The sequence below is a fragment of the Cricetulus griseus genome, chromosome 3 (assembly GCF_003668045.3).
Source record: "Cricetulus griseus strain 17A/GY chromosome 3, alternate assembly CriGri-PICRH-1.0, whole genome shotgun sequence".
Taxonomy (NCBI): Eukaryota; Metazoa; Chordata; class Mammalia; order Rodentia; family Cricetidae; genus Cricetulus; species Cricetulus griseus.
Window position 1 is genome coordinate 251,359,019 of NC_048596.1, and position 15,992 is coordinate 251,375,010.

A 15,992-nucleotide genomic window follows, 5' to 3' on the forward strand; every position below is an offset into this window, starting at 1 on the left:
AAGGCAGGTCAATAATAAGCAATTAAGTATAATTTCTGATCCTAAATGCTATGAAAATTAAGGTGCAGTAATGTTATAGTTACCTGGAGTACTCCTTATACATTGGTTTAGTAGAAATAAGATTCTATAAGACGACCTTTATTCTAAGACCTCAAAAGAAGCTATGCAAAGATTTGGGGATTGAGATGTCAGTAGCACAGGACCCTGGGCAAGAGCAAGCCTAGGAAGCCTACAAAACAGCAGAGCAGCCTCTGAGGATGAGCTCAAGTGGATGGAGTGGCACATGATACAAGGCCAGCAGAATCGGACCTGTCACATCAGCTTGGAGAATGGCACATCTTCATTCAACAAGTACTTCCTAAGTATCTACTGAGTGCAGAGCATTGTCAAGAATACAAAATGAAAACGAGAAACCTCTAGCTCAGTGTTTCTCAACCTTCCTAATGCTGCAACCCTTTAATACAGTTCCTCAATTTGTGGTGGCTCCCCAATCATAAAGTGATTTTCCTTGCTATTTCATAACTGTTAATTTTGCTAGTTATGAATTACAACTATATAATTATTATATAAATATGATTATGTTCCGCTGCTCTAGCTGAAGGATTTTTGTGCCAGTAAAGGGAAATTTAAAATTTAGGATGGATGATAGGTGGCCCTCAAATAATTTTATTACATGCTAGAATGTACATAATAAAACATGATACAGGGCCAGCAGAATTGGACCTGTGGCATCAGCTAGACAAAACCGCAATACAGGCATGTGGAGTAGGGGGCTCCCTGGGAGCAGTCATCTCAGCACACTCTCCTGAAGGAAACCGTCGACCATTAACAGCCTCCAGCTGCCTTCCTGTCCTAGACCAGGCTTGTATCTCCGCAGAGGTGAGTCACCTAGCCCACCTTTCCCAGAGCATGCTCCTTCTCGGTCTGGGTTGGGTGGGGCAGGGCCACAGGAATCCCCCCGCCTAAAACGTTGGCTCAGAAAACCCAGACAGGGGAGCCCCGAGCCCAGGCTGTGCTCAGCACCTGATTCACACAGGCAGTCAAGGCTCGACACTGCCGGTAACTGGCATCAGGGAGCCCCAGGGGAAAAGGCCTTTGGGGACATGGGGACCCCCTACCGCAGCCACCGCCTCCACCCCAGGCGCGCTTGCGCCAACTGCAAGCTCGGATGCGCGTGCGCGCTGGGCGTCCGGCCGCGGGGCCCAGGGCCGCTCTCCCCGACGTGCGCAGAGCCGGGCCGCCATGCCGGGTCTCCGGCGGAGCGCGCTGCGAGCGCCGCCCTGGCGCCGCCTCCCGCCGCCCCGCCCGTCCGCCCGTCCGCGCGCCGTCTCCTCCCGCGAGCGCGGAGCGGCGAGCGCGGCACGGCCATGGGGAGTGGGATGAGCCAGGTAACGTCCCGGCCCGGCCGCCCCTTCCCTTTGCGGCTTCCGCCATCAGGCCCGGCCCGCACAGTCTGCCCTTTGAGAGCCAGGGCCCGTGCTGGATGTGGTCTGTCCCCCTCCCTTGAGACCGGGCCCCTTGACGCCTGCCACCCACAGCATTGGTGAACTGGGCCAGATGGGTGGCGGCTTCTGTAATTTCCTCTCCTCTTCCCCAGACTTGTGTGCGCGTGCACAGATAAGCCGCTCTGGTGGGGAAGTTGATGAAAACCCTAGAACTGACCTGGCTTTCGGTGTCTGGAGCTGGTTGACCCTGGGTTGTGGGGCTTCCGTAGGGCAACCTGTTGGCTGGCTGTTGTGTTCACTAGGCCTTTTAGAAAAATCTTTCCTTGACTCTGTTGTGGCCCAAACCCGCTGGGTCAGTTTCTTCACCCCTACCCTCTAGGTTGAGGATGGTCTGGTGGTGACAGCCCTGGGGGGGGGGGGAGGTCTATTTGTGTCAGCCTCAAAATTAAGAAACTTGCTGGTTTAAAGAAAAACCTTAGTATGGTTTTAGGTGCCCGTGACTAAGACAAGTTCTCCTGTACAAATATTTTAAATATTCTTGGGTTTGATGAGCTGCTGGTCTTGAGTCCCACCCCCAATCTGCATCTTATTTCCACATACATTCCCTGTCATGTTTGTGGACACTAATGGTGTGGCTTGCTTTCTCCCTTCTCTTTCCTCCACTTCACCCATTCACATTTGTCTCTGCTTTGGAGTGAGATGCACTGCAGTGGTTTAGTTATTACCATGAGAATGAAGGTTGAGGCAGAGGTCCAAGATGCATGACAATAGGAAAAGGAACCTGCCCTTGGTGGAATCTTGCATGCTCCTTCACTTTCCACAGGGTCCACGATTTTGCATGTTGTGAACCAGGATCTCACTGGGGTATTTTGGTGACTAAGATTTAATTCATTTAAGATCTCTTTTGCGCCAGGCCTTGGTGGTGTATGCCTTTAATCCCAGCACTCAGGAGGCAGAGGCAGGTGGATCTCTGTGAGTTCGAGGCCAGCCTGGTCTCCAGGATAGGCTCCAAAGCTACAGAGAGAAACCCTGTCTCGGAAAAAAAAAAAAAAAAAAAAAAAAAAAAAACCCTTTGCCAGTGATCAAGTTTGAAACAAACTCCCTCTCTTGGATATATGCTTGCATTATGTTCTCATTAGTGTAAGGATCTGTCAGCACCATGAGCCTTCTGCTTTTAAAATTAGATCAGTGGAGACATCCATCTTTGGTTGGAGGCTCCATTTGCTTTCCCACTGACTGGGGGTTGTGCCTCAGCTTTCCTTTGGTAGTCTAGTTTGCTCTACCGTCCACTGCCCCTTTTTGCATTTGGTTTCTTGTATTTTATATTATAATTGAAAGAATAGATTTAGGTATATAAATGATTGCCTGTGGAATATTAACTTCACACTTAGCAAAAGTTGTAGTATTCATATTTATGTTGTACTATTTAAAAGTAATAGATTTCTTGACTATTTTATTATCTTAACTACCTTGGGCAGAAACAATTTCCAGTGTAGAAATGGAAAGCTATATGTACAGAGAGATTTAGATCCTTGGATGGTTCAGCACATTCTGACTTCGGAACATGAGGCAGGTGTAGTGCTTTGGTGAGGAAACCAGTGCAAAGGACAGAAGTCCTTCACAGGCCTTCTCAGTGTAGGCCACGGCTTATCCAGTAGAAATATATCGTGAACCAGATATACCATTTAAAATTTTCTAGTAGAATTTCTTTGAAATTTGGAACAGATGATGATCATCTTATGAATATTATGAAGCTGAGTATATTAAAGCATTTTAGCAGTAACCAGTAAGTAAAATTATTCATGCAATACTTATTTTGTGCAGAGTCTTAGATTCTCATTAGGTACTTGCTACATTTTAAATGCTGGTGCCCATCATGGGGCTCTAACCCATGACCCTGAGATTAAGAATCTCATGCTCTGCCGACTGAGCTAGCTGGAGTTCTTAATTGGTCTAGATAACAAAAAGCCAGAGTCAGATATAGAGGGAAATGCTGAGAGATCAGAGAGAAGGAGCAAACCACAGTACACCTTATCGCCTTAGCCTCAACAGACAAGAGAGAGATTTCCTGTTTCTCCCTGCTTATATCCTGTTTCTGCCCCACTACATCACTTCCTGTCTGGTACAGACCTCCAGACCTCGGTGGTTAGCTAGTGGTAAGCTCCATTCTCTGATCCCAGACAGGCTTTATTTGTACAAGCAAGATATCACCATAAGTGGATTTAACCCTATGGGAAGAACTGTGTTGTCATTGTCAGCAGGCACCCTGGCTGGGTTAGTTATTCATGCATCCATCCAATCACCATTTAAGTTGTACCACTCTATGCCTGCTGCTACCAAGCATCAGTGCTGATTCCTGTAGTGGGGTAAAAAATACTGAAACAGGAAAACTCTCCCCTAGGCACTGGTTCTAGTCATGAAGGATATCAGTTTATAAAGTAAACATGCTTGGGCTGGTGGATGGGTATATAACAATAATGTCTTTCCTATATTCACTGAATCTTGTCTTTACTCATTTTTTGAAATCTTATACTGGGGATTGAACTTAGGTTCTCACATAAACTAGGCAAGTGCTCTTCCACTGAGCTGCGTCTCCAACCCTTTTTGATTTATTTTGATTCAGGACCTTGCTGTTATGACCCAAGCTGGCCTTGAACTTGTGATCCTCCTGTCCTAGCCTCCCAGGTAGCTGGGACCATAGTGATGTACAGCCAAAAGCTGTCAAGGAATTTCAGCTTGGTCCATCTCCAAGATACTGTTTTGTTTTACAACAGGAATGCTATGGTACCTGTTCTACTCTGCTTCATAAAAATGGGGACCTTGGGAGACTGGCACTGAGGAGGCAGAGGACAGGACGACTGTGTGGCTACAGCATCTGGGAATATGTAGAGCCTGGAAATTGTGGCAAGAAGGATTTGCTTTTAGTTTCCAGAACATTTTTGTAATTGAATTTTACTGTCTTTGCAAGAGATAGACAGGAATTTGCTTGGTACTTTGAAACACCTGCTCTATATAGCATCTTAGCATCTTACACCTTTGAATTCTTCTGTGGGGACATAAGGAATTTTCTAGTCCTGCAGAGAAGCAGGCCTGCCATAGCATCATTGAATGGGGTCACAGAACACTGTGGTGCTGTTAGTAGCACTTGGCAGTGGACATTGTGTACAAAGATCTTGAGCATTGAGGGCATATTTGCCAAGGAAGTGAGGGAGGCACAGTGGGGAGGAGGGTGGTGTTCTATCTGAATGCCCAGAGCACATGCTATCCTGGCCCAAACGCAGGGAGCTGAGGTTACAGTCTCACCCTTTGAGCAAATTTCCTTAGTAGTTGTGCCTAGGGAGGTCCTGGGAATTGGATATGGTGGGTGTGGGGCCCTGGGCTTAGCTGGGAAACCTTGTGAGAGCCTCATCTCTTTAGGCAGTAACATTGTCCACTTGGCATACTGTGACAGTCATGCCTGTGTCTCTCTTCCAGATCCTGCCTGGCCTGTACATTGGCAACTTCAAAGGTAAGTGATAGTTCTTTTTTTTTTTTAAGGTTGTAAATACATATATATCACATTATGGTCATCTCCATGGATAGGTCAAAGCTCTAAGTTTTTTGGTTCCCCCCCCCACCCCGTGGTTGTGTAACTAACACCATCCATTTTCCAGAACTTTCTCCTCTTCCCAGGTTGAAAATCTGAGCCCCTGGCCCTCCAGAGCTCAGTGAGTTGGGCATATGTGACTCTGGTTCGAGGCATGTCTGACACTACTCTTTTTTGAAGGAGCCCAGGAAGATCTGATTTCAAGCTTACAGGCTTTTATGGCTAGTGAGCTACTGTGCACACATGCACAGCTCACTGCCGCAGTGGCTGTGCGTTTCCATTTAGAATGCCCAGTGATGTGAAGTCAGTAAGTACCAAAAGTCCACTGTCATCCTCCAACCAGACGGATGGAGGATTTTGTGCATGCTGGAGTCCATGATGAGCTTCATGAGAGACAGTGATCCCAGAGTAGTTCAGCCATGCAGACATACTCTGAGGCTGCAGAGAGAAGGCAGGTGCGGCATCCTTGCTTGCCTGTCTTCAGGGACCCAGCAGCCCATTGGGTCATGTGTAGTCTTTATTCACACATTTACAGTTTTATCACCAAAGCACAGTTTAAAATGGCAAGCTGCTGCAAAATGTATTTTGTGGGTAATGAAAAGTTTTAAGTTAATTGTGGTCATAGTTGCACAACTCTCAATGGACTAAAAACCACTGACGTGAATGTGTCCTCTTGAAAGGGTGAGTCTTATGGTGTGAGTCATACTTTTGTGTGACCATAGCCAAAAGGCTGAGACACTGTTGTGTCTTACAGTGCAATAAAGCTAAATAACAGTCTTAAATAGTCCATTAAGTATATTGTCCCTCAGTATCTGCTAGGGGCTGGCTTCAGGACCTCTCACAGCAAACTAAACCCAAATCAAGTCCTTTATTTAAAGTGATACAGCACCCTCATAGAACACCAGTTGTTGAGATGGGGACTAGCCAGCCACGGGCCAACCAGGGTCCTCAAGGCCCTGGCTGGTGAGAAGACATCCATGGCCTGGTGCCTTGTGGTACCTGGCAAGTGGGGCTATGACAAGCAAATATGTGGTAGAGACATGGGAGAGAAAGAGAAGCAGAATGGTTCATGTGCCTTGGAAAAAGGCAGAAAGGAAGAAATGAAGATGGTGGGGGAGGTTTGCTTGCCACCCAGGGCCATGGTGATATCCATACTGGGGGGCTGCTGCCAAGGGCCATGTCTGTGTTCCTGGTCTTACAGCAGCCAGGGTCTATGTTGATGTCTATGGCTCCTGTTGCCATCAAACAGAAAGCTGCTTTGTACACTGGAATTTGAGCTCGGGTCGTTGAATCAGTGAGGAGAATCATCGAATTAAAAACAAACATTTTAATATTACATGCTGATTCTAAAGGTCTGGGCCGAGACCTGGGGCTGTGTTGGAATTCAGGGGCCACATTGTTGCTGGGGCCATGCCAATCTGGGTGGCTTTTGCTGGCAACTGTGACCATGGTGACAGACCCAGACTGCTGCTGTGGAACATGTCTGGGTCCATAGTCCTACCATGGCTGGAGTCTCTGCCTTTTAGCTTTACAGCTGTTAGATCACTGCAATTAAATCTTTTTCTTAAAAAAAAAATAGTTAAAAAAAGAACCTCCATTGTCTCCTCTTTATGTAAACCATCTATTTAGATGGTTACCTAACACAAAATGGACATTGTATGAGAGTTGTACTGTATTGTTTAGGGAGCAATGACAAGGACAAATGGCTGTGTATTTTCAGTCCAAATGCAGGTTTTCAAACATCTTTGATCCAATTTTAATTGAACTTGGGGATACATTTCTCATGACTACAGAGAGGCAACTTGTATAAAGTCAAACAATAGCTGCTAAAATTTAAATCTTGTCAAAGTGGAAGATCCTCATATTTAGTGACATAGCCAGACTCAGAAAGACAAGCGATCCCTTCATACGGAAAGGAGATGAAAGTGGAGGGGGCTTAGTATAGAGGCAGGAGATGAAGCACAGGACAGGGCGGGAGTGGGCCGAACATGATTAAAATACTGTGTATACATACATCAGGTGTCAGAATGAAGCCTTCTATTGTTTGCAAATGATACCTGCCAGGAAGTTTTTCTTGAAATTTAAATCCTGGTGGACTTGGACTCCAGAGGAGACCTGAGAAACATCAGTGTCATGAACCTGCTCCATCAGGCTTTCCCTCCTAGGTCTGTGGGCCCCAGAGGCTACAGCCTTATCAGCATGTCTAAGCTGCATATACAAGAGGAAAGTGGGAGCCCATACCTTGATGTGAATGTGTGGGTGGCTGTGGGTTCCTGAACTGTTCCTTTTTTTAAAAAACATTACTTATTAAGGTGTGTGTGGGGGGTGTATGCACGCGTGCGCGAGTGCGCGTGTGCACACATGCTGTTTGTGTGTGTACATTCATGCCACAGTGTGGGGATCAAAGGTCAACTTTGAGGTTCGGTTCTTTCTTCTCTTTACACAGGCTGCAGGTATTAAACTCAGACTGCTAGGCCTTCAAAGCAAGTGCCTTTATCCTCTGGGCAATTTAGCCAACCCTTTGCCTAAACAGTCTTCCTCCTGTTTGTGTTGGTCATCTTTTTGATCCTGGAGTAATCAACTCAAAAAGAGGAAAGGTTTGCTTTGCTTTATGCTGAGCAGGTTTCAGCCCATAGACAGTTGATCTATTGCTTTTTGGAACTGTGTTCGTATATCATGTTGGTAATGGGGGTGGGGGTGGTGTCGGGGGGGAGGAAAGGTTCTTTTCACCTCATGGCAGCAGGGAAGTAAAAAAGACAGTGGGGGAGACTAGTATCCTCTTACCTTCTTCAAGGCCATGGCCCACTGGACTTAAAAATCACACCTTGAAGGACCTACCACCTTCCAGTAGCACTAAGCTGAGGATCAAGCCCCATGTGAGCCTTTGGAAGGCTTCTACAGTACATTCTATAGGGCGGTGTGATTCAAAGCTATGTTCCCCTGATGGATGATGGTGGTGCTGGGCTGTGGTTGAGGTCACTGGTAAAGCAGAAAGCTGCTTTGTACACTGGAATTTAATCTCAGGGTGGTTGAATCAATGAGGAGAATCTTCAAATTAAAAACAAACATTTTAATATTACATTTAAAGACCTTTTTCCTGACATTGCAAAATATTTAGAAGATTGTTTCTTAGTGTTTGTTCTATCCCAGGGCTTGTTGATAATGTAAATGACCTAGTTTGACAGTAGACCTGGAACTAGACTGGAACCCAGAACTAGACTGTTTGATGTGCCGCCTAAAGAGGTTGTTCACAATAAACCCTTAGATGCACACACACACCCACTGAAGAGACAAGACAATCTCTCATTATCCCACATCTTGATAAGTATGTTTACTGTTTGCCCCACGAGATGCATTTCTGGCTGTACATGTTTGTGCAAACTGAGTGTACTTAAATTTGGTGCCTCCGTTTCCTCCTTGCCCAACAGGCCCTGGGTATTTATTTTCCCATGTCACCAGCTATTCTTGAGGAACATCACCATGGAATACTTGCATTTTGGTTTCTTTTCTCTTGTATCCCTTTGAAGAGCTTGGCCAAGGCTAAGGACTCAGATGAGCGGGCCTTCTTCATTCTTGCTGGACTGTTTTGTAGATTAGCCAAGATTTCTGAACTCAGAGTATCCCCAAATTAGTCTTCCTCCTACAGCTGGAAGCACAAGAAAGTGCTTCCTTATGAAGATGACTTAATAACCAGTTGGTACTTCTGTATGGAATTTCTGGAAAACTATCTGGATTTTTGTTTGTTTGTTTGTTTTTGCTGTGCTGTGGATATAGATATTGTAAACCTTAGTCCTATCTCACGCTTTACTGCTGTCAGGGTAAGAACTGTCCATTATGCTCCTCTGTCTCCTGCAGCAAGTGGGTCCTTGGGTTTTACTTTCAACGTAAGTAATAATTAAGAGGTAACTGTTTTATTCTAAACATGCTTATTTTATGTGTCTCATGTAAAAACATACTATTGTACTGTACTGTAACATTTTCCATTCCCATCTTTCAGCAGCCTCCCGATTACAAAGCTTTTTAATCTGAGTACTGGACTTGAGCTCAAAAGTTGCATCAGTCAGAAATAAATTAAGGCAAAATACATAAAAGTAGTAGTCCTAAATCCACCAATCTAGAGTGTTCTGAATATGGTTAGTTATGAAGTATCAAGAAAAAACCTGCAAGTCATGTGATGTTTTCTGCCTAGACTTTTAAGAGTAATAAGCTCACAAAGACTATTAAAATGCCCATGTCTTATCTTTGATGGCAGATGCAAGAGATGCAGAACAATTGAGCAGGAACAAAGTGACTCACATCCTTTCTGTGCATGACAGTGCCAGGCCCATGATGGAGGTAAGAGGGGTTCGTGTGTGTGTGTGTGTGTGTGTGTGTGTGTGTGTGTGTGTGTGTGTATGTTTGTCCTCTGTGTGTGTGTGTCCATGTTTGTTTATACTCTGTAGAAGTGTACATGACATTATTGAAAGCAGCCATATTCTGACACCAATATGTTCCTGTGTTCACTGGCTGGATTACTTTTGTACTCAAATCAGATTTACTCCTGTGCCTACTTGAGGACATCCAGTGTTCTGACAGAGAAGGTGTCCTTATTATATACTCCTGCTGCATTGCTTGCTTGGCTTTTTTCTAACCATCAGAAACTAAACTGATATTCCATTTCCCTTTGAATATGAAGGATATTTAAAACATAATTTATGATGGGTCATACCTCTACTCCTAGCACTCAGGAAACAAGATGACTTTGAGTTCAAGGTCAACCTGGGCTACACAGTGAATTCCAGCCTGGCTTAGGCTATAGAGTGAGGCCCTGTGTCAAAAATAAAATAAAGTTCAGGCTGAGGGTGTCTTAATGGTAGTGTAGCCAGCACACATGAAGATCTAGGTTCCATCCCTTGAGCTACAGGAAAACAGCTAAATAAGTAAGACTGATTGCTGCCTTCAAAATTATATCTGTCTTAGTAGGATGCTAATAATTCAAGTTGCTCATTTCCTGATGTTTTCCACAGAAGTTCTAATACCATTTGTGTTAAGGAGTAAAGGGGAAAGGAAGGCAAATAACCCCTATGATTTTCCCAGGCCTGGTCTGAATGGACACTGTCGGTAGGGAGCTGTTGTTTTTAGTTTTAGGGGTAAACAGGGTGTGTCTGTTTGCACACTAATTCCAAAAACATCTTCAATTTTACCCTGATGGGCCGTTTGAGCTGTTGCTCAGGACAAAATCTATTTCTGTTTCTGCTGTGACATAGCCCAGATTTAACCTCTTTGTAGAAAACAATGCCGGTGTGGTTGTGATACACGTTTTTTCTACTTTAGGGTGGGGTGTTGGGAGGGGAGGGGTGCTTGTTCTGAAAGAAAGAATCCTGGTTCAAGATGTTTTCATTGACAGTCATATCATGCAAGAATAGGTAGTATTTATGTATTTATTTTCCTAGCCTTTGGAGCTTCCAGGGTGTAGCCAGTCCAAACCAATCTAAAGTAGGTAGATGAGAATGGAGGCTGAGAAGCTGACTTCAGCAGCTGATCACTGCTGCCCAGACCCCTCCCACTCCATCTTCCCAGTCAGAAGCTCACACTTCCTTCTGCTGTTTCCAGGGGTGTTTGCTGGGGTGCTGCCTTAGCTTCAATGAGAATGACAGAATACTTTTTTATTTCCCAAGTCCGTCAGTTACTCTGAAAATAGTTATTCCATTTTTTAATCTGTTAATGGTAGTTTGTGTTTAAAATATAGACAAGCTAAACTACAAAGTGGTCATGGCTGACTTCCTCTTAAATCACAAGATGAAGCTTGAGGTTTCCTTTATTTTAATAAATTGCATAGCCGTCCTTCCCACCCTCACCCGCCAGGTCTGCTGTGCTATTGTCTACTCATTTAAATGGAACATGTTGTCATGTGAACACTGCTCTTAATCTTTTAACTTGTGTCTATATACAAGGTATTGAAGTGTTAGAAGTGAGGCCACTCCAGTCTTTCTTTCTGTCAAAATCCACCCCCTCTACACACACAAACTCAGGCTGGACTAGAAAGTAAAACAGATGGAATTGTAACCCAGGTATAGAGAAGGCATGAAAAGTCAGAGTTCTGGGCAGACTGTGGGCCTCCATTCTTAACACACTACATGTCCCTTGTATTCTGTGTCTTTTGTCTATAGGAACACATTTTTCCTTTACAAAGAGAAGAGGGAAATGAAGGGAGAGGGAATTCATTGTGCTCCTTTGTTAGTTTTTATTTTTCCCAGAGCATCATCATCCGATACCCACAGTTTACTAGCCTGTGCATTCAGAATCCTCAGAATATTGTGTCATAGCCATTGGATACTGTTATTACCTCAGTTTGATAAAAGTGCTCCTGTGGGATTTCATGTTCACTCAAGGTTATACTATACTTTTATAGCATAACATAGTTTAACATTGCCCATATTATTGTATTCATTTTTTATGTCATGGGTGATCCCTTGCTATGTTCCTATAAAGCTGGTCAGTAGCCTCTGCAGCTGCGTATGTGGTGTGGTGTGTGTACACAGTAACTAAGTTACTGGGATTCTAGAGGTTTCGGGACTTTGTTTGGCCATCTTGTCTCTGAAATTACAAATTCAGCTCCAGAAACCATGGCCTAACCAATCTGGAGAGGAGACTGGAAGTTATTGGTGTGTGGCCTTCCACAGCTCTGTGTTCTGCTGGCCCTGATCCTTGAAGGGGAAATGGGGCAGGAATGAAGGTAAGGTGTGGGATCGTGGACTGGGTTACATAAGCAGGCTGAGTAGATCCCCTACATAGTGGGGAACCCTACCTGAGGGTAGAGGAAGGGGTGAGAGAAGAAAGAGCTGAGACTCCTCATTTTCTGAGAACTTCAAAACCAGGCATGTCTATGAAATGCCCCTAGATTACTCTAGGCAGCCTTTCTCTGGAGCAGACAAGAATTCAGGAGGTGGTCTCTTCCCCAAATCAAGAGATTTTAGTCACATAACATCCAGGACTTCCAGAGGCATGGCTGCCAGGGAGCCGTACATGGGGTTCTATAGTGTAAGTACTTTGTGGGTACCTCAAGAGTTTTAAAGCATTGAAGTTACTGTCTTAGAGGCCTTTAGAGTCTTAGATCAGCTTTGATTGCAAGAGAGGCCAAGTGAGAGCATGTGGTCCCATTGTTGAATTGATGAGGGCATCTGAGAATTCTCTGAGGATGAACTGCTGTGGGTATGGAGTGTGATGCTTTGGGGAAACAGTTTGGAAATTTAGTATACCATAGACTCCTGTGGAAATCCAGGTCAGGTTGAGAGTTGCCAGGTAGACACGTATTTTCATTCTCTCTGAGCAAGGATCCTGTGTGTGCGCATGTTGGTGTGACACATGACTGCCACCAGTATTGTGTAGCTATATTATCAGAGTGACCAAAGAGTGCTCAAGCATCTGCCACTCTAAGGCCAGAGAGACAGTACCTAGACCCTGTGAGCTCAGGCTGCCTTTGTACAGATTGCACCTCCCCACGTCACTGTACTTGTATGGCTGTGAGATTCTGCTATCTGTAGAAGGGAAGGCTCTGTAGTTCTAGTACCTATTGGATATATATCCTCTGTGAATATAGCAGTCTGTTTTCTGTCACAATTTCTGACCAGCACAGTATCCTAAACTGCATCTACCACAGGTCAGATGAAACCTGTTTAGTCATTATGCATTGCAGATTTTATTTTGCAACCAAACTAGGAGCTCATGCTTTGTTATACTTTAGCTTAACTACACATAACTCACCGTTATTTGGATAATTTGGGAGAAAGTTCCCGGAATAACACTTGAAGTGTCTAACACTCCTACCAGAGTGCCTGGAGGGAAAGACGGGAAGCCTCTGATCTCAGGCAACCAAAGCTGCTGAGCCACTGTCTTTGGTCAAGTGGAAGCATGGATTTCTGATAAGACAAGGTTTGTGTAGCCTTTGGTGCATGGAATAAAATAGTCCAGGAAGAGAAGCCTGGAACTCCAGTTATGCTCCTCACAAGAGTTTCTGAATAGATAGATCTTCCAGAATGAAGGCGCTTTGCTTGCTTGCTTATTGAACTCAAGAAGAATCCCAGTATGGGCAAGCTACAAATCTAAGGAAATGCCTGGGGGAGAAGAATGGAAGAGAGAAGGAAAAAAAGCCACACCGTCATGCTGGAATGGAAGTCTAACACAAGCATCCCAGCTTTGGAGAAGGAGTATGGGAGGCCAGTGTCAGGGAAAGCAGCTTTGAACACACAGAAAGAAGACAAGGAGGAATTCACCTTCCTGAGTTACTCAAGACAATGCACAGAGCTGCACTGTGATATGGACAGAAATTGTGGGAAGGAAAGGTACCTCATTAGAGGACTGATTCTTCTGCCTGTTTCTAAGGTGAGCCTGGCTTCCTAGGAGTGGTCCTTTAGCCAGGGAATTGGCCAGGACCAACTGGACTATTAGGTCTCATCCAGGCCAGAGACTCTGTTCTCTTTACCAAAAATTTTCTCTTAGTAGGTCTTCATTGCTACTTTAATCCCATCCCCAAAGCCATCGTCTCTGAAGAGGTAACCCTAAAATCATTCAGGAACTGGGTCAGGCTCAGAGCAGAATGAAGATCCTCAAAAACATCATAAAAGGGTCTGAGGAGATGGCTTGGTCAGCAGCGTGCTTGCTTTGTAAGCATGAAGGCATGAATTTGGATCTCCCAGTATCCACCTAAAAATACCAGGTCCACAAGTGCATGCACTGGGAAGATAGAGACAGGAGAATACCTGGGGCTTGTTACTAGCCAGTGTAGCTGAACCCATGAGCTCCAGGTTCACTGGAAACCCTGTCTCAAAAAATAAGGTGTAGATTTATTAAGACATCTCACATTGATCTCTGGGCTCTACTTGCACACACATACATGCACAAATATGGACACACATTTCACATATAAACATAAAGCGGCACACAAACTTAGGTTCCTTACTCACTAAGGTAACCCCAACTCCCTCTGAGATTCTAAAGAGCTATAATCCCTTTTCTGTTCCTCTGCCTCTCACCACCACCATATGTGTGTATGTACTGGTGGAAAATTCTTGCTAGGCAGGTGCTGTAACAAGAAGCCACACCCCCAACCCAGCTACTACCTTTTGTCTGACAAATCCCAGCAGATTGGGTTCCTGTAGTTGTTCTCTCCTAGTTTAGGCAGTTTGATGAGAAGCTAATTCTTCTGTCCTAGGCCAGAGATTTTTTTCCCAGCATGCTCCCTGCCTCAGTCCTTTGTTGCCAGGGCTGATGCTTCTAATGGCAGTGTTTCTACATTAGGGAAGTTGTTTCCACATTAGGGAAGGGTGTACTTATTGAGCTCTCACTATCAGTGTGCAAATGTGCCTGTTTCCCAGTGCCAGCACAGTTTTCATTTTTAAGCATGTATTAATTATACAAACTAATGGATTTCATTGTGGTATTTCCATACCTGATTGAAATATACTTTGATAATATTCACTACCCTCTTGTATTCTTTTCTCTTTTTATTTAGCAAAATTTCTCTTTTATTTTATTTTTTGAACAAAGTCTTACTCCTTTCCAAGACAGCTCTTCCCCATGGAAGCATGAAGTCAATGGCATATTTGCTCCTTGAGCATCTACTATGTGCCAGGCCAGAGACAGGCACTGAAGATACTGAAAGTGTGTTCCCCTCCACACCTATCTGCTTTGGCAGGAACTTTAATGCATAGACAAGATTATATTCTGCATATTTTATAAGTACTCACAGTCATTACAGCCTAGTGAAAGAGAACTGTGGTTTGAGGTAGGTGACAAATCAAATAGGAACAGTAGAACTGAAGACCCATTGCAGATATGGAGTTGTTGTACTGAGTATGCATTTGAATGGCCTTAAGTAATAACTAGGAATTCATATAATCTGTTTATGGTATTATAGCCAGAAGGAAACTGGTAGAGGGAACCAGAATGTAAGCCCCTCTGTGTGACCCAGACACTTCATTGTCATCTTTTAGATCCTCCAAGACCTCTGAGCCTAGCAAGCAGGCTGACTAATGCATTTATAGGCAGAAACCATCAACACATAGATTAATTTCAAATAAAACCCCTCTAGATCCGTAGTTACAGTATTTAGGGTATGAAAATTCTTCATCTGCTTGGGCTGTGTCTGGGAATTGTTTGTGTTTATTAAGTGTTTCCTTATTGGGTTGCAGGGATAGTAAATGCTTGCAGTCAATAAAATGCTTGCAAAAGGACTTGAGTTTTATCCCCCCCCCAACTGATGTTAAAACTAGGCATGGTGGTAGCTATGTGTAATCCCAGCACTGAGGAGGCAGCCTGATCCCTGAAGCACACTGGCCAGGTAGCCAAACTTTGTTGGCAAACTCCAGGCTGAAGAGAGATCTTGTCTCAAAAAATGGTGGATATCACCTGGTGGAACAAGACCTGAGGTTGTCATATTAACTCCACTTCCAGGCTCAGACATGTGCACCAGCACATGCATGAATACATGCAAACAAGCACACAAAAGAAATGCTTCCTTATTTGAGAGACTAGCATGAGCTTAGTGTCTTAAGAACTTAAAGATTGCTTCAGCATTGAGGAGAGGTGAAAAATGTTAATGGTTTTCCAGTCAGAAACTTGATATTGTTTGTAGGTGCTGAGGAAGTAATATTGAGCAATGAAAGGTTTCTCCCTTCCCCTGAGAAAAGAAACAGAACCCTGTCTTTCTGATGTAAAAATTTCAGAGTTTGTTTCATTTTTCGTTCTATGTATTTGACAGAGCACCTGCAGGAAACAACTACTTTTAGCTATTAATAGAAATGCTTTAAAAGTGCTCTTATTCCCTCACACAGCATCTTCACATCAAAGATTTTAATTTTGCATTGATAAACTCAATAAACAAAATTTACATACATGTGTGTTAGTTATATGTTTAGCAGGTAGATTGAATGAGCTGGAGTTATATGTTTAGCAGGTAGATTGAATGAGCTGAAGTTTGGTTT

The 15,992-nt window shown here is 44.1% G+C and overlaps 1 protein-coding gene across 2 annotated transcripts in view; it reads left to right on the forward strand.

Annotated features, from left to right (window-relative positions):
• Positions 1–1,367: 1,367 nt before the first annotated feature.
• Positions 1,368–15,992, forward strand: part of Dusp22 (dual specificity phosphatase 22) — a 53,651-nt gene continuing 39,026 nt past the window's right edge. For both annotated transcript variants that reach the window (XM_027409303.2, XM_027409302.2), the window contains exons 1-3: positions 1,368–1,388; positions 4,920–4,953; positions 9,284–9,366. In XM_027409303.2, coding sequence (XP_027265104.1) covers positions 1,368–1,388; positions 4,920–4,953; positions 9,284–9,366 — 138 coding nt within the window. The remainder of the gene's footprint in view (positions 1,389–4,919; positions 4,954–9,283; positions 9,367–15,992) is intronic.